At 43.0% G+C, this 18,932-nt stretch overlaps 2 protein-coding genes across 4 annotated transcripts in view; one reads left to right on the top strand and one right to left on the bottom strand.

The window, feature by feature from the left end:
• Positions 1 to 15,520, top strand: part of NCAPG (non-SMC condensin I complex subunit G) — a 43,348-nt gene extending 27,828 nt beyond the window's left edge. The window contains exons 15-21 of the mRNA XM_077881495.1: positions 7,822 to 8,003; positions 8,299 to 8,473; positions 10,310 to 10,471; positions 10,916 to 11,054; positions 11,458 to 11,544; positions 13,046 to 13,112; positions 14,049 to 15,520. Of these exons, the coding sequence (XP_077737621.1) occupies positions 7,822 to 8,003; positions 8,299 to 8,473; positions 10,310 to 10,471; positions 10,916 to 11,054; positions 11,458 to 11,544; positions 13,046 to 13,112; positions 14,049 to 14,172 (936 nt within the window). The 3' untranslated portion in view covers positions 14,173 to 15,520. The remainder of the gene's footprint in view (positions 1 to 7,821; positions 8,004 to 8,298; positions 8,474 to 10,309; positions 10,472 to 10,915; positions 11,055 to 11,457; positions 11,545 to 13,045; positions 13,113 to 14,048) is intronic.
• Positions 12,063 to 18,932, bottom strand: part of LCORL (ligand dependent nuclear receptor corepressor like) — a 154,696-nt gene continuing 147,826 nt past the window's right edge. For 2 of the 3 annotated variants that reach the window (XM_077881338.1, XM_077881471.1), the window contains one exon: positions 16,569 to 16,816. In XM_077881338.1, coding sequence (XP_077737464.1) covers positions 16,803 to 16,816 — 14 coding nt within the window. In that variant the 3' untranslated portion in view covers positions 16,569 to 16,802. Of the gene's footprint in view, positions 16,817 to 18,932 lie in introns of all 3 variants that reach the window. The other variant, XM_077881440.1, reaches the window with a different exon arrangement.

Genomic DNA, 18,932 nt, shown 5'->3' with positions numbered 1-18,932 from the left:
TGTTTCTAGAATTTGGCTACTATAGATAATGCTGCTCTAAGCATTGGGGAGCATGTATGCCTTTGAATTAGTAATTTTGTATTCTTTGGATAAATACCTAGTAGTGCAATTGCTGGATTGTAGGATAGTTCTATTTTTAACTTTTTGAGGAACCCCCTTACTGTTTTCCAGCATGGCTTGTACCAGTTTGCATTCCCACCAACAGTGCAAGAGGGTTTCCCTTTCTCCACATTCTTGCTGCCAACACCTATTATTTATTGGGTTATTTGGGGTTTTTTGCTATTGAGTTATTTGAGTTCCTTACATATTTGGAATATTAATTTGTTATTAAATACATAATTTGCAAATATTTTTTGCATATGTATGTTGCCTTTTCATTTTGTTGATGGTTTCCCTTGCTGTGCAGAGCTGTTCACTTTGATATAGTCCCGCTTATTTCTTTTTCCTAATGTTGACTTTGTTTTTGGTGTCAAATCCAAAAAATCAGTGAGACCTGTTTTCTTTAGGAGTTTTATGGTTTCATGTGATAATTCCTTTAACTTCTTTGAGTACCTGCCAAACTGTTTTTCACAGCAGTCAAACCATTTTACTTTTCTTGTTTTTTTAAAGATTTTATTTATTTATTCATGAGAATACGCAGAGAGGAGAGAGAGAGGCAGAGACACAGGCAGAGGGAGAAGCAGGCTCCATGCTGGGAGCTTTCCTTTGTCTTCTATTTTTTTGGACTAGTTTGAGATAAATAGGTAATAACTTTTCTTTAAATGTTTGGTAAAACTCACCTGTGGTAAATGGCCCTGAACTTGTTTGTTGGGAACTTTTTTTTTAATTGACTCAATTTCATTGCTGGTAATTGAGCCTTTCAAATTTTCTATTTATACCTGATTCAGTTTTGGGAGGTTACATATTTCTAGGAATTTATCTATTTTTTCTTAGTTGTCCAATTTTTTGGCATATAGTGTTTCATAATATTTTCTTACAGTCTTTCATATTTCTGTGATGTCAGTTATTATTCTTTCATTTCTGATTTTGAGTCCTCTTTTTTTGATGAGTCTGGCTAAACAATTTGTCAATTTGGTTGATTTTTTTCAGGAATCAGCTCCTGGCTTCATTGTTCTATTAGTTTTTTAGTTTTTATTTCACTTATTTTTACTCTAATCTTTATTTTCTACCTTCTACTGGTTTTGGATTATGTTTATTCTTCTTTTTCTAGCTCCTTTATGTGTAAGTTCAAGTTGTTTGAGATTTTTCTGCCTTCTTGAGATGAGCCTGTATCGTGATAAACTTCCCTCTTAGAATAGCTTTTGCTGCATCCTAAAGATTTTTCTCATTTTCATGTCTATCCATTTTACTTTTTGATTTTTTGATTTCTTGGTTGCCTCCTTAATCGTTTACTAGCATGTTATTTGACCTCCATGCATTTGTGTTCTTTCCAGATTTTTTCTTGTGGTTGATTTCTAGTTTCACAGTGTTGTGGTTGGAAAAGATGCATGGTATGATTTTAGTCCTTTTGTTGAGATTTGTTTTGTTGGCTAAGGTGGCCTATTCTTGAGAACGGTCCATGTGCATTTGATAATTATTTTTTTTTAAAAGATTTTATTTATTTATTCATGAGACACACAGAGGGGCAGAGACACAGGCAGAGGGAGAAGCAGGCACCATGCAGGGAGCCCAACGGTGGGAATCGATCCTGGGACCTCAGATCAGGCCCTGGGCCGGAGGCAGCGCTAACCAGCTGAGCCCCCGGGGCTAACAATGTATATTCTGCTGTTTTTTATTTTTTATTTTTTATTTATTTATGATAGTCACAGAGAGAGAGAGAGAGAGAGAGAGAGAGAGGCAGAGACATAGGCAGAGGGAGAAGCAGGCTCCATGCACCGGGAGCCCGATGTGGGATTCGATTCCGGGTCTCCGGGATCGCGCCCTGGGCCAAAGGCAGGCGCCAAACCGCTGCGCCACCCAGGGATCCCATATTCTGCTGTTTTACGACAGAATGTTCTGAATATATGTTAGATCCATTTCATTTAATGCGTCATTGAAATATTTACAGTTGTTATATCTTCTTGTTGGATTGTTCCCTTATGATTATGTATTGTTTTTGTCTCCACTTAATTCTTTGTTTTAAAGTCTGTTTTGTCTGATACCTGTTTCTACCTCAGCCTTCTTCCCACTTCCATTTACAGATGAACGTTTTTCTGTCCCTCACTGTCACTCTTCATGTTCTTTAGGTCTGAAGTGAGTCTCCTGTAGCCAGCAGTTTTTTTTTTTTTTTTTTAGAATTTATTTATGTATTTATTCATGAGAGAGAAGCAGAGACACAGGCAGAGGGAGAAGCAGGCTCCCTGCGGACTCTGGGGTCACGCCCTGAGCCTAAGGTAGACAGATGCTCCACTGCTGAGCCACCCAGGCTTCCCACCAGCATTTTTTTTTTCTTTTTAAATCCATTCTGTCACTATGTCTTTTGATTGGAGCATTTAGTCCACTTACATTCAAAGTAATTATTGATAGGTATGTACTTACTGCTCTTCTGTTACTTGTTTTGTGGTTGTTTCTGTAGTTCTCTGTTCCTTTCTTGGTCTTTTCATTCACAGTTTGCTGGCTTTCTTTAGTGATACACCTGGATTCCTTCCTCTTTACTTACTGCGTATCTGTTACCGATTTTTGTCTTGTAACCATCAGATTTACATATAACATGGACAAAGCAATTTATATTAAGTTGATTGTCACTTAAGTTTGAATAATTTTATTTTATTTTTTAGATTTATTTATTTATTTATTCATGATAGACACAGAGAGAGAGAGAGAGGCAGAGACACAGGCAGAGGGAGAAGCAGGCTCCATGCGGGGAGCGCGATGCGGGACTCGATCCCGGGCCTCCAGGATCACGCCCTGGGCCGAAGGCAGGCGCTAAACCGCTGAGCCACCCAGGGATCCCCCAATAATTTTAAAAGTACTAAATTTCCCCTCCTCTCCCTGTATATTTTAGGTATATGATGTTATACTTTTTATCTTTTACTTCTGTGAATTCCTTGACTGAGTTTTATAGGTATGCTTCATTTTACTTCTTTGTGTTCCCTAGTTTTCTTACTCCTGCTTACAGTGTTTCTTTTCCACTAAAAGAATCCCCTGTAACATTTCTCATATTTATTTATTTATTTATTTATTTCAGAAAGAGAGCACGAGAGGGAGGGGAAGGGCGTAGGGAAAGGCAGAGGATCTCAGGCAGACACCCATGCTAAGCGTGGAGCCAGATGCAGGGCTTGATTCCACAGCCCTGAGATCCTGACCTGAGCTGAAAACCAAGAGTCAGGCACTCAACTGACTGAGCCCCCCAGGTGCCCCACTACTTCTTGCCGATTTAATTACTCCGCGTCTTGGTGTGGACTTCCCTGGGTTGATTCTGCTAGGGGCTTTCTGTGACTCCTATCCAGATTTCTATTTCCTTTTCCAGTTTTGGGAAGTTTTCAGCTGCTATTTCTTCAAATGAGATTTCTTTCCTCTTTTCTCTCTCTTCTTTTGAGGTCCCTATAATGCAAATGGTATCATGTTGATGGCATCTCCTATGCGTGTTATGCACTTTCCTTTCGTGGCTGAGCTGTGTTTGCCTTTAGTCCAGTCATCTGCAGTGGCTCACTTTGCCTGTTGTTGGCAAGCTTTAGTCCCTATATTTTAGTGGGCCAGTCTAGGGAGGGCCACTTTAAGCTTGATTGGGTCAGACTGAGTGTCGGAGATGTGGTCACAACAAACTGAAAGGGCTCTTTTGGTGTTGCCCCCTGGGAAGCTTTCATTGGTAGGCAGGACTGGCTGTCAGATTAGGTGTCTTGCCTTCACCCCACTGCTTTGGCTGCTTTGGGGAATTCCTGCTGTGTCTGGGTTGGAGGGGGCAGCTCTGGAGAATTCAGGAGTGGGCTGTGCGGTTGGCAAGGTAGGTGGAAAGTGTTCATCCTGGGCTGATTCCCTGAAGTGTTGGGTATATAAGTTGGGGAGCCGGGGAGGGCAAGGGCACCTGCCAGGTCTTTTGTTCTTGGAGAAGTCTCCTAAAGATCCCCGTCCTTCTAGCACACATTCTCAGATTAGTAAATAAATCTTCCCGTATACCCCTGGCCTTTTTCAAAGGACCACCTCTGTGCTGTATCTTTGCAGGATTGTTTGTTAAGCTGTCTCCTTAAGGGCAGAGACCGAGAGTTTCCTATCTCCATGTGTCTTTCCCAGAGCCTCATTGGCTGATTTTCTTAAAGCTCTGGGTGTCAAGCCCCACTGATGATAAGAATTCACAGTGTTAAGCCTTCTGGTTTTCAAAACCGTATGTTCCAGGGATTCATCTTCGCAGTGCAGGTCTCTCCTGTGCCTGGCGGGGGGGGGGGTCTGCCCCCTCTCCTCTGTCCAGTGGCTGCAGTGCCCCTTCTTCCTGTGGACAGTCTCGTGTGTCTGTGGAGAGTCTGTCCTGGCTTATTTACACTGATGTGGGTGTTACCCTAGATACATCCACGGGAGGAGATGAGCTCAGGGTACTCCTCCTCCATCTTCCTGGAAGTCCCAAGTTTTTTTGTTTTGTTTTAATGTGGGCATTTACTGCTATAAATTTCCCTGTGAATGCCGCTTTTGTTGCACTTCGTAAGTTTTGGGGTTTTGTATTTTTCATTTTAGTTCATTTTCTAAGTGTTTTCTATATTTCCTTTTGTTTGATATTGTCTTTGGTTTGTTGGTGTATAACAAGTATATTGTTTACACATATTTATGAATTTTACAGTCTTGTATTGCTGTCTAGGTATAATCTCTTGTGGTTAGAGAAGATACTTTGATGTTTTCATTTTCAAAAAATTTATTTTGAGTTGTTTTTGGCCTAACATGAGTGTCAATCCATGAGGATATTCCACGTGCCCTGTAGAAGAAAGTGTATTCTATAGTGAGGTGGAGTGGACGGCATGTTTGGTGGGTCTGGTTGGTCTGCAGTGTTGGTCAAGTCCTCTCTTTCCTTACTGATCTGCCTGGGTGTTCTGTCCATTACACAGAGCTCTTCAGTTATTATTATTATTGAGCTATTTCTTCCTGCATTTCTGCCAAAGCTTGTTTTATGTATTTTGAGGCTCTGTTGTTTGTCTATACTTTTGTCTTTTTGATGAATTAACCTTTTTAATATAAGTATTTATTGTTCTTTGTCTCTTTTAACAGTTTTTTACTTAATCACATTTTGATTGCAAAATTATGGTGATCGGTCCTTATCAGTGATTTAGGAGTAAATAAATTAAACTCACCAGTCAAGGGACGCCTGGGTCGCTCAGTGGTTAAAGCGTCTGCCCTTGGCTCAGGGCGTGATCCTGGAGACCCTGGATGAGTCCCATATCAGGCTCCCTGCAGGGAGCCTGCTTTTCCCTCTTCCTGTGTCTCTGCTGCTCTCTCTCTCTCTGTGTCTCTCATGAATAAATAAATCTTAAAAAAAACAAAACAAAACAAAAACCTCACCAGTCAAAAGGCAGATGTTGACTTTTTAAATTTTAATATTCAAGCGATATACTAATCTCCTGTTGGGAATTACCCAGTGCTATGGGCTTGCTAACATGCCATTGGTAGAAAATGAGTGAATAGTAAAACTGTGTGACAAAGGAATGAAGGTTTCCAATAGTGCTGGTACCTTAATCTCTTTCTGGCTAAACTGGATTCTGTGATTTTGACTTCATTTTTGTTATCACTACTAAACAAAATCTGACTTACTTTACTGCCCTTTGGGCCATAATAAGAATTTTTTTTTATATGCTTTAAAGACTTGCAGTTCTCACTTCATATTCCTCACATTTAACTTCAGATGGATCACTATTGCTATCAGGAAAGTATGTCGTAAACATTTTAAAAAGATGGGGAGCATGCAACCTTGGGAGTTACTGACTTGTACATTTGTGTTCTGGTTGCATTTGTGTGAATTTTCAATAAGGTGTTTATGGTCTCTGGCTTTTTCCTCATCTGCCAAATGGGGATGTTGATGCCTATTCATTGGATGGTTCTTCAGTTAAGTGAACAAATACTTGAGGGCAAATTATGTGCCAGTCACTTTACGTTGAGGGTACAGCACTGAGTGGAACAAAGTTTCTGCCCTCATGGTTGTTGTGAGCTACAAATAGTTAGTGCCAGTGCCCAGCGCTTATTAATCTTGTTGACCTCTAAATCTTTGTTTTGAAAAAATTTTTGAAATAGTTCTTGTATTTTCTCATCCGTTGTTTTTACTTCTATTTAGACTTTTATTTTACATTCGTAGATTATAATCTGCAAAGATAATTTTCCTTAAATCTCATTTAAGTATTAATTTCTCTACCATTTCTAAAACCTTAAGTGGTTCCACATCCTGCTTCACTACAGTTGAATTTCTTTGCCGGATTTTCAGGATCTCTGTCATGTGATCATTGAACAAATTTACTGTTTATCAGTAATAATATAAATAATAACTGATATTTGCTTTGTTTTTTTTTTTTTTAAAGATTTATTTATTTATGATAGAGAGAGAGAGAGAGAGGCAGAGACACAGGAGGAGGGAGAAGCAGGCTCCATGCCGGGAGCAGGATGCGGGACTCGATCCCGGGACTCCAGGATCGCACCCTGGGCCAAAGGCAGGCGCTAAACCGTTGAGCCACCCAGGGATCCCCAATAACTGATATTTGTTGAGGATTTACTAAATGGATAGCACTTTAGAAAAAAAGATTTTATTTATTCAAGAGAGAGCAAGAGAGCAGGAGGAGAGAGAGGGATAAGCAGACTCCTGGTGAGCACCAAGGTGGATATGGGGCTTGATTTCAGGACCCTAAGATCATGACCTGAGCTGAAACCCAAGAGTCAGGTGCTTAACCGACTGAGCCACCCATGCGCCTCTACGTGGGTAGAACTTGTAAGAGTTTTATTTGTAGTTTTTCTTTATCCTTGTAACTGTAATTTTATCACCCCCTTTTTTTTTTTTTTAATAAAAAAGTGAGATACATGGGGCACCTGGGTGGCTCAGTCAGTTGAGCATCTGAGTTTTGATTTCGGCTCAGGTCATGGTCTCAGGATCATGGGATCGAGCCCCACGTTGGGACGCCAGTCAGCAGGGAGTCTGCTTGAGATTCCCTCCCTCTGCCCCTTACACCATTCACGCGTGCACTCTCTCTAAAATATGTAAATCTTCAAGAAAAAAATGGGGTACAAAGTTAATATGCACAGGATCATGCAGCCAGGAAGTGTTAGAGGCTTGACTTTAAAAATTCATTCGGTCACAATGACTAGTACTTTCAGTTACCTGCCTTTAGGCCTGTGCCTCCATTTGAATGTCACTGTATCTTCTCTCCATTTTCTTCTCTAAGGTTTGCTTTGATTAGTCTTTCTGGGAATAACCGTGCACGGGAACACCTATTCACAGTTCCCCTTTATTCACATACATTGTCCCTACCCCCTCCGGAGCTTCCCTTTACAGGCCACCTCCCTCTGACGGCAGGGGTTATTACTAGTGTTTTCTGGATCTTACATCATGAGAAGCATGTAATACAGGCTCTTTGACTTTTGTTTTCACGGTACTTAAAAGGTCGTTTGGTTCTTTTTTTTTTTTTTTTTTCCCGTTTTTCTTGTTTGTTTGTTTCTGTTTGGTTCTTCTAAAGAATTTTAAGGGAGTTATAGTTTTCTTAGCTAGACTAATAATTTATCACATAGCCTTAACCTAAAATCTTTTTATGTGTCTTTAACGAATTCACAGTATGAGTGATTTTTTGATAGTTCATAGAAAAATATTATACGACAGGCTGCCTTGTAAGGCTTAAAAAGGAAATACAAATTAAAATTTCTTTTAATGAAAGTCATTTTTAATAGGTGCCTGAACTCAGGACAGGAGCTGCAGAAGGACTAGCCAAGCTGATGTTCTCGGGGCTTTTGGTCAGCAGCAGGATTCTTTCTCGTCTTATCTTGTTATGGTACAATCCTGTGACTGAAGAGGACGTTCGGCTTCGACATTGCCTGGGCGTGTTCTTCCCCATGTTTGCTTATGCGAGCAGGTATTTGGTTATAGTGATCAATCAGAATCTGAGTTGAAGTTCAATTCAGGCTCCCCATGAGTCCTATCTATAAATACAAGTTTCTTTTTTTCAGTGGTTAGTGATAAAAATGAGAACTTAATTAGATTTTATTTACCTGAATTATTTGTCTCTTTCCTCGATGAAAATATACTGTTATCTTGATGGGGTGAATTTTATACTTTTTTGTTGTTTGTTCTTTTTTTGTTTGTTTTGTTTTTTTGAGAATCATATGCCTTTTCTTTGCTCACAAATTTTTCAAATTGTTTTTCAATAGGACTAATCAGGAATGTTTTGAAGAAGCCTTTCTTCCAACTCTGCAAACACTGGCCAGTGCTCCTGCATCTTCTCCTTTAGCTGAAGTAGATATCACTAATGTTGCTGAGTTATTTGTAGATTTGACAAGACCAAGTGGATTAAATCCTCAGGCCAAGAATTCACAAGATTACCAGGTGGGTGAGGAAGTTAGTCTATGGATAGTAAGGATAATGCCTGTCATGGAGGTAACTGTTTTTGATGAAATAATCCTTTTCATAGGTTCTTTGACACAGAGAGAAGCCACATTTTGATCTTGAGAGTTCTGGTGTATATGGTGGCATATAAACACAAAGTAAGAAAAAGACCTTTTGGGAAATGTGATAATCATATAAAGATAGAAGTAGTCAATGCTAGCGTTTTTGCTACTGAAATTCAGAACTTGCCAAAAATCACTTTTACTACCCCTTCCCGACCTAGCGCTGGCTGTTAAACAGTCTGAAAAATGTCCTGTATTTATTTAGGACTCATTGAGTCTTCCTTCAAATGTTGGGTTATACCTGCTATATTTCTGATACAAGGAAGGAGAATCGAAAGAATGAAGCTCACCTCAAGCTTATTTTTGTTTTTAATTCAAAGAAGATAAATTAGCTGCAAACTTTCCCATAAATTAAATTTAAGCTAGGTTTTTAATCCTTTAATATAATTAAATCAGATTTGTTACCATATTGAAAGTTAATGTGTTGTTAATGATTTCAGATGCTAGCTAATTAAGTTGAAAGTATTGCTTTTTAATTTTAATTGATATTTAGTGACTTCATATTCCTTTCACATCATTATGTTTTATGTTCTTGGAAAGAAGATTACAAAGGTTATTAAGGCAAAGTATAGTAAGGGTAGGTGATAGGGCGACTAAGTGCTTTAGGACTTTAGAAGAAGGCAGGTATCATGGGGTGGGTGGGGGTGAAGAGTACAGCATCAGTAGTAAAATTCAGTTCGGTCTTGTTGGGATTTGGACAGTGGTTTGGGTAGAGCGAGAAAGACTAGATAAAAGTGATTAAATGTAGCTGGTTGCCCAAGTCATGCTGGGAGTTGTGGAGGAATCATTCTGGCTGAGGAGCCAGGATGGCCCTGTTGAGGGACAGAGCATTAAGGTTAGTAGGGAACGGGGAGTTGGCCATATTTGCCATAACGATGTTGGGAATATATATTGAAAGGCTTAATGGGATGAAAGTTACCTATTAGGAAGATCAATTTGATCAGTATTGCTAGATGAGGTGAACTGGTGAGAGGAATAGAGAATATTAATAAAGAGAGGAATTGGAAATCTTTAAGATTTTTAAGAGATAAAAGCTTGTAGAAAAAGAATAATAGCAGCAATAGAAAGTAGAAAGAAAAGAATAGTAGGTATTGACATGGAAAAAAATCACGAGTATAAAAGACATGCAGAAAGAGCCTAGAGAGGCAAGAAGGATAGAGTACAACCAGGATAACCCTAAGGTCCTGAGTATGGGTCAGAGAAGACTCCGAAGAAGCTGTTGACATCGTTCAATTGCAGAGTTTTCTCACGATCGGCATCCTGCAGGAGCGAGGGAAGTAGGCTGAGGCAGGGGAGGAACCTGGGCCCCAGGTCATCCCCCAGGAAGTTCTTGAACCGGGATAGTGCTTTGAGTCGTCCAGAACCAAGAGAAGGCTGGGCTGTTAAACCTGCATCTTTTCCAGCCATTGAACATGGACTAGGAATATGACGGGGCCCCGCTGTCTTCAGCCTGGATCAGTTCTGCACCTGAGAACTTTTAGCCTCCAGAACTCTGTCATGAAGGGGGCGGGTCTGGACCTTGTACCACAGGAGCCTCTGTAAGAAGAGGGAGAGTTCAGTTTGGGAGGAATATGTTAAATTTGGTCCTAGACATCTTGCGTTTGAGATGATGGCAAGAAAGTTGGAAATGTTTGTTAGATGTGTAGGAACTATATTGTAATGGTGGATATTCCAATATTCCAATTTACAAAGACTTTTCTCTTGACTTTTCTAGGCCTTATCTGTTCATGACAATTTGGCTATAAAAATTTGCAATGAGATCTTAACATGTCCATGTTCACCAGAAATTCGAGTCTATACGAAAGCCTTGAGTTCTTTAGAACTCAGTAGCAATCTTGGTCAAGATCTTTTGGTTCTGTTGAATGAAATTCTGGAGGTAAAGTAGTTTCTAAATACTCTATAAATGCTGCATGAATTTTTTATCAAAGTAGAATTTATGTGGTTGTATTAAATTATTGTATTAAATACATTACATGGTTGTATTAAATTATACATATGTTGGCAAATTGCTTATTTGAAGTAAATAGGGACCCCCGGGTGCCTCAGCAGTTGAGCATCTGCCTTGGACTCAGGTTGTGACCCCGGGGTCCTGGGATCGAGTCCCACATCGGGCTCCCTGCATGGAGCCTGCTTCTACTTCTTCCTGTGTCTCTGCTTCTCTCAGAAATAAAATCATTGAAAAAAAAAAAAAAGTAAATATTTTACAAATTAAATAGAATTTTTTAAGAGTTTTAAAATAATGTGATATCCATATATATCATTTTTGAAAGAAGATTGGAAAATGCTACATTAAAAATGTTAATGATATTTTCTTTTATAGCAAGTAAAAGATAGGACATGTCTGAGAGCTCTGGAGAAAATCAAGATTCAGTTTGAAAAAGGAAATAAAGAGTTTGATGACCAGGCAGAAGCAGCACAGGATGACAACGTGACTATGACTCCTTTCCAAGTTGAAGATGGTAATTGCATACTAACCTGAGGATTTTAAGATTCTGTCCTTTTCATCTTAATGAGGCACATTATTTTCTCCTCTCACATGTGGTGGTTGGATTTCAGAAATGAAAGAAAAATGTTTCTAATTTAATTGCCTTGGAAAACATACTGCTGATAAGTGTTTATTCTACTTTCATAGGTCTTTTTTATGTGTACATTTTTCATCATATAACCACGCATACATACTGTCTTAGTTTCGTTTGCTTTCCAATATTCACATTTCTTGGAACACTGATCTGATAATTTTCAATAGCTGCTAATGATACTGGTTGTCCTTTCTGTTTTATGAAAAATCAACTTGGAAAGACCATTTAAAATATTTAATGCAGTTTTAAAAAATTTACATTGTTGCATTATTTCCTTTAATAGAAAAAAGTAAAGAAGCATGTAAAACTTCTCTCAGGGATGTAAAAGCAACCGGAGCATCAAAATCCACTCAGCAAAAGACTAACAGAGGTAGTGTATGGATCTTTATAATAAAACTTTTCAATTTTGTTTTCCAATGAAATACTGACTTTGCAAGTGTCCTTGTAGATAAAGAGTTTTAAATGTCTCAGTATCTTTAACTTTATTTTCAGTTCTTTAAGCTGATACTGCGTTTTGCTTTGTGTCTGAAAGATTCTAGTACCAGTGTTGCTCCAAGTGCTTTTGATTGAAAGTGATAACGACGCAGTGTATCATATTGCCAAGGACTGTTTGAGTTGAATTAAGATTTTCTTTTTTTAATCAGATGATCAGTGATGATTTTATATTATCGTTTGTATTCTGTCCTTTATATGATTAAGCATTTTTGAAAAACCTTTTATCCCTGTAATACTTGTCTGGGCTTCTGTTTTCCCTTTTCCCCATTTTCTTTCATAATTTCTCAACATCATCTATTTCCCAAGGGATATCCAACAATAGGGGATTTGTTGGAATAAAGTAAATGTTGACTATTAGGGGATCACTTGGAAAAAAATCTGAAATTCAACATCTTTTTATTGTTTTATTATTATTACAAAAGCAGTTCATGCTTATTACAGAAGAATCAGAAAATACATGCAAGCAAACTAATATAAAGAACGTTAATAATCCCACCCACAAGCCACTCATTATTTTAATTCTTAGAAAACAATTTTGAGGCCCTTTCCTGTGCAGATTTAATTTTTTTCTAAATGGAATCTGGCCATAATATTTTTGTAGCCAATCACTTATTTAAATGCTTATTGTCGGGTGTTGTTACAGATTAGTCCCATATTGTTGGATGTTTTCCTGGGGCTAGCTGCATTATAAGCAATTATGTAAGGTTTTGGAGAAAAACAGTAAGTTTCACATGAATCCATAGGTTATGTAAATTTCAACCAAATGTTCCTTCTGAGAAATTTGATCAGGTTCTTAACATAAATGAGGAGCATCACAGGCTAAATTTGTCTTAATTTTGGAAGTTTCTAGCAAGTAGAATTTTTATAACCTTCAGCATATTGTTAAAAGGTGTAGCTTTTATACAAATGATGTTTTACGACACATATTTGAATTGGCCACGTATATGTTTGAATATTTTACAAGAAGCCATTACCTTACTGATTACAGTTCTTTCTTCCGGGCCTATTGATGGGCTTTCCCCGCCTTTCTCACCTTAATTTTCATTAGTTTCTCCATACACCATGTGCTATAGCTGTAATAGAAGTACTTCTCTTTCCATACCATGTTTTTCACATTCTTCTTTCTCCCAAATATATTTAACTAAAATCTGCCTCCTTATAATTTTTTTCCATATTTTCCCTTGCCTGTTATCCAAGCTTACGAACGAAATGAATAGTTGGTTAGAAACTAGGAAAAAAAGAAAAGAAAAGAAAAGAAACTAGGGAGAAATGCGTTGCAGAGGGAAAAGAAAGGATTTGGGTAGCCCGGAACATAGATTAGAAACACTAAGCAATTGCGGATAAATTTTGATCATGAATTATACACTGTCTTGAAGGGCAGAGAAAAAGGACAGCCTCGACTAGGAACAGGAGACGCCGGGCTGCGGAGGTTGACTCTGAGAGGTATGCCGTGCACATCTAGAAAATGTAGAGGCTTTTTGTTGTTGTTGTTCTAGTAAATAGAGAAGAAATTGTAGTTTGCTTCCACTGTGAAAGAGCGAAACTCCTATGTAGTAAGATACTCAGTGAAAACTGTAAATAGCAAGGTCGTGGGTATACAGAGTCTAAAATTCCATTATCAAGAGCCTTTGACCTCCCATGTCTTGTGTGCTTTTCCAGGTGGGCAGCCCTTAGTCCTGGGTGGTCGTCTTGAATATGTCCTTTCAGTTTATATTTCCTGATCTAATCACGTGATTGTATGTGTATGGCTCCTCCCTTCTTGAATTAGCAAGCTCTTAGGATTTAGATCTGGGTTCTTGACCTTTATAAGCAGGATTATTCTATCATTGTAACTTGATTATATTTGTGGCATAGTGTTAGTTTTAGGTTCTGCCAAGTAAGCCACTGTTGTGAGCTGTAAGTTTATAGCTCTCTCATTCGTCTATTGGAAAAATCGTACTGTGTGTATTTTCCGTTATGTAACTTTAGGTTAAGTTTTGACTAAATTTAAAATGTTTGGGAAACTTGCTGTTTATAAACAGTGTTTTAAGAATATGTTGCTTAATAAGAGAACTTAAAATGTTTTTTCACTTGGAGTTGTCCTCCAAAATTCTTTTGGGCAGTTGTTCCTGTTTAAGCACACACCTCATTACAAAATTTTGTTGTTTTGCCTTATAACACCAGGTTCCATATAGAGAGACAAAGCAGTTAGCTAGGTTTTCCGTGATTTACTTGGCAGGATAGCAGGATAGTTAGTCTTTTTTTTTTTTGGTTTTCGTTTTAAACTTAGTAGAATCAGGATTCAATTACACGCTGATAAATGACAGAAACAAAAAGTTTTATTGATAAACTTGTTTTAAAGCTTGTATTTAAATTGGTGTATTTTCAACATCTATTTAGTGATCCTGAAATTCCAGAGCCAGAATCAGAAATGAAGATGAGATTGCCAAGACGAGCCAAAACAGCAGCACTAGAAAAAAGTAAACTGAACCTTGAACAGTTTCTCAATGAAGAAATAAGTTAGAGGAGATGATGGAGGTGAAGTCCTTTTAACCGTGTCCTTTCAAAGTACGTTCAGGTCTCTACTTAAGTTACCCTTGTATCAAAATTAGAAAATGTATTTCTGATGTCTTGTAAGATTTTGTGCGGTGTGAGTCCACATTACAGTGGCCTGTACTGAAGCAGGACAGCGCCTGGCCCTGAGCTCCCAGAAGCCTGCGTCAGTGCCGTGGGAGCAGCCACATGTGGGGTGGGCCTAGGAACCTGCTCCGGACCCGGCTGCTCAGGCCGTGCGTGCGCCCTCACGTTCTGGACCGCCTCTCGGTGTCGCTAGCTCTAGTAGCTGCATCTGAGAAGCTCGCGACTTCGATGGGGCGTGTGTACCCAGCATAGATGGACACGCTTCAGGGCACGTTTAGAAAGGGACATCTATCTCCAGGGCAAACGAAGTAGCACACACTGGCTCGAAGGGGCTGACTGTCAGGGAGGGGGGCTAGGACAGTGAACCCAGAGTCGCCAGCCATCTAGGTTGAATGGTTCTTTTGATGATTTTTGTGGTTAAGAACTAAGAACATTTTGGCTGTGCTACCTGAATGGGTAATTTCTCTTCTCACCATATCTGCATACAGGAGCCCTCGTTTGCTTAAGTTTCTGATGGTGTTTCTTGGGTTAGGGAGATGTTCACATATACATATACAATTACATATATATATATATATATATTAATTTTAGTAATCTCTACACCAGTGTGGGGCCTGAACTCATGACCCCAAGATCAAGAGTCTCAGGCGCTCCTGACTGAGCCAGCCGGGCGCCCCCACATAAATACATATTCATTAGGGGTTGCTTGCTTTGTTTCTGGCGTGACAATACTTGCTGTGGATAACAGGACAGTTCTAGCGGGACCGTGTGACAGGAAGTCCTTTATGAACTGGCTTAGGAGCGCGGTCTTCACTGTCAGTTTCATGTTTCTCCCCAAATTGGCACTCCCCTGACTTGTGGAAGTCCACCTACGAACTCCATCCTCTGTCCTTCTGCAACACTCAGCAAAACATGTTTTCTTACCCCTTTCATTACCTTTTCTCTTGGATTATCCAGAATAGAAATGTCCTAACATTGGATCTGTTTTCGTAGTAATTGTGCTTTTTACGATTTAGGCCATTTATTTGAGGTGATGTTCTAAGATAGAGCTAAATTAAGATCGTTTGTGCTTTTTAGAACCCAATTGCCGTATTATATACATATATGTGCTTTGTAAAACTCGGAAATACAAAAGGAGTCTGAACGATACCAAGTAAGAATGCTTGTTAAGCAAAGGAAAAGGCAGATGTGGTGGTGGCGTAAAACAATAAAACACAGGTGCCTGTCTTTCATTCTGTTGGCTCTGTGTCTTCCTGTGCTTCAGATTCCTCGCGTAAGTCTCCTTTTGTTAAATCCCTGTCACTTTAAAAATAGCTTGGGGGTGGGGGTGGGAGAACCAGGACCCAGAGTGTCCACAGAATGTGCTGTGACAACGGGTTTGGAAACCCCACCAACTACGTCCCTGACCCCGCAGCCGGCGGCGCCGAGGGACGGAGCCGCGCTCGTGCGCCCCGCGGGCCAACGTACCAAAGCTTTTGTTCTCGGCCTGGGAAGAATGAAGCTAAGCACCGAACCTTTAGTCTTCTCACTGCCCACGTTAGACACAGTCGCGTAGCCGTTGCTGAAGCTGTGCTTTTGCACTATTGTAGTTTAAGGTAAGGAGTAGTGTCCTGATGTAGAAGGACATTTTACACTTAAATGGCTAAAGTACAATAAAATCAACAGATGTAAATCCATTTACCATTTTTCATTCAAAACTGGTAACTTACACGGCCCAGTAACGTGTGTGGGGGCCCAGCCTTGCCGGGGAGCCAACCTGCAGCCGCGCCGCTGACCTCGCAGCCCGTGGGTCCCCTGGGTTGAAGGGCGCAGACGGCTGGTCAGCTCAGGCCCGCCTGCCAGTGGAAACCTGCTGCTGGACGGTAAGCTGTGGTGCGTTTCTCTGCACGTGTGGGACTTGCAAAGAGACTTCTGGGCGGTACCTTTGCCTTTTACCAGTTTGCTTCGAGGTAGTTGGTATCCACCTGTATACACTGTTCATGGGTCAGGTCATCATCACAAATCTTTACAATACTAGCTTTCTAAATCACATAATGCAGTATATATTAAAACTTTGTGCACAGAAATAAAACCAGGGACAATTATGTATTTAAACTGAGGGCATAAAAAATTCACAAAATACCATTAAAAAGAGAAACATCAAAATCCATTTGTACTGCAAAATTCCACAACGGTCTGATGTAAACGGTAAAAAAAAAAAAAGAAAAGAAATACAAGGAATATAATCAAAATGATTAATGCTAATGATTTAATATAAAGACATCACAGGACTAGAAATAGTTCAAGATCAATTGATAAATGCAGGGTATCGATGTACAAAATAAGGACAGTGCAAGAGGAGCTGAATCTACTTCTCTTCACTTTTGAGATTTTGGTTATGGGCCGTGCAGCTCGCTAGGGACGCTGCTGTCAGACTCAGATTCCATTCAATGGGACGAGTAAGGCACATCTTAATGGGGCTCAGGGGGCCACTTGCTGTATTCCCATCGGACAAATTCAATTGCTCATCAGTTTTCATTTGTAGCACGCTGGAAGAAAAAGTGTACAGCGTTTTAGTTTTACGACTTCAAAGGAATGATCAACCTTGTAAAAGAAAGTTCAGGTTACGGCCCGGCCTGCGGCGGCGTCCAACACCCGCGCTCCGCCCGCGCCGCGTCCCCTGGGGGCGCCCCTCCCCCCTCCCCCTCCCCCTCCCCGGGCCCCCTTCCCCGGGACGCTCGCAGCCCCTCGTCCCTCCGAGAGCCGGAGCTGGGAGCACGGGGAGCGCGTCGGCCTGAGCAGCGGCCCTGTTCGGAGCCGGACCCCCCGCGGGTTTGGCGCAGGTTCCCGCCGCTCAGTGCGCGCAGGCCGAGGCCCGACGGCCTCACGACGGCCCCTAGGTCCGCGGCGCCGGGGCCAGCGGGCGCCTCCTCCCGGCTGCGGGGCCTGCGCCTGCTCCCGCACCCACGGCCCGCGGGGCTCGCACCTCGACCCGCCCCCCTGGCGGCGGCCCGCGGCAGCCGGGCGGGCGTCCTTGCCCCGTGGACAGTCCCTGTCCCGCGGCTCTTCTCTTTGGGCTGCGCCGTGCGCGGCTCCCGGGCGCCATCTAGGGCGACGAGGCACGTGCCCGGCAGCCGGGCGCCCCTGAAATGTTGTGGATGCGCTTCGCGAACTTTTTATTTTGCAGGTTTTAAAGATGAAAGTCCGAGACTCCGGGATGTGCCTGTGTCGCCGACCGGCCGTGTAGGGCTGCCGTCTAGGAGCAGGGTAAACTGAGTCACGGGGCGCGCGGGGCACAAGGGCGCTCGCACCGCCACGCACCGACCCCCGCGCACTTCCGCGAACCCAGCAGCAGGTTCCAGCGCTGCCCCCTGGAGGCCGTGGCGACTCGCGGCCGCAGCAGCCGCAGCCCCGGCGGGACCCCGCCGCGACCAGTGGCCGCCTGCCCCTCCCCCTCCCGCCCTCCCCTCCCCTCCCCTCCCCTCCCCCCGTAAACGCACCCCGCCTGTGGGCGAGTAACGGCTCTCGCAGCGGACTCCCCGCCGCTCCCCTGACCCCGGCAAGGCCCCCCCACCCCCCACCCCCACCCACACCCAGGGCCCCCCGCGTCGGAGGCCGAGGCAGGCGGCGGGCGGGACGGCGCAGCCCTTCCCAGGGGCGCGGGGCTCTGCCCCTTGGGGCTCCCGAGCAGGGCGGCCGCCCCCGGCCCCGCCCCCGCCCGTCCCGCGTCCGGGTGACCCCGCGTCCAGGTGACGTCCACGAGCCCGGCAGGTGGAGGCAGGACCCTGGCGCTCCCGCTGCCCGCAGGTGGAGGTGCTGGGGCGCACCTGGCCCCGGGAGCCCCCGACCCCGGGACCGCCCTCGGCCCGTCCGGGTCCGCGCCCTCCTCCAAACGCCCTGGCTGTGCTCGGGAGACCGAAGGCCCCACCGCTTCCCTCCCCGCTCCTTGCCTGCCCGCCGGGTCCCCACGCTCCCGCACCCCCGACGGCAGGCCCCGCGCGCGCCTCGCCCCCTTCCTCGGGCAGGACGCCGTGGCGGGGCCGCCCCAGGTCCCGGACTGCATCACCCGGAGCCAGGTCGCCCCGCTTGCCCTCCTCCCGCTAAAGCACGAGCTGCCGGGGGCTCCTCCTGCACAGCTGCCAGGAGGCCAAATAGACCTCCTGCCCCCGGCCCTGAAGCAACGGGGACCAGACGCGGACCAGACGCGCCTCTCACTTTGAACGACTTAGAAAGTAGACAAAAATCCATGGGATGCACAGATGGATCCATAAACACTATACTGTGGAGCCCAATGCCGGGCTTGAACTCATGACCCTGAGCATCAAGACCTGAGCTGAAATGGAGTCAGATGCTTAACTGACCAAGCCCCCATGGGCCCCTGGAATATTAAGGCCACGGACAAAAGACCGTGCAGGATGATAAGGATCCCCGAAAGGAGGGAAGCCCTGAGAGTTGCTCTGCTTACTGCCGAAGAGTTTCTAGGCTGCAGTAGAGAGAGGGGCCCAAAGGGGCTTGCAAACCTTCCTGAGCTGACAGGACAGTTTGTGGGTGAGGGAGCCCAAGGCAACCAGAAGCCGTGGCTCGAGGCACAGGAGACAGAGCTGCGCAGAGAAGGCTCCACGGATCTGCACTGGTTTCCCCGAATCTGTAGATAAATCCTGATCA

Source organism: Canis aureus, chromosome 2 (assembly GCF_053574225.1).
Source record: "Canis aureus isolate CA01 chromosome 2, VMU_Caureus_v.1.0, whole genome shotgun sequence".
NCBI lineage: Eukaryota > Metazoa > Chordata > Mammalia > Carnivora > Canidae > Canis > Canis aureus.
The sequence above is the reverse complement of the archived record's forward strand: the minus strand, read 5'-3'. Positions and strand labels throughout refer to the sequence as shown.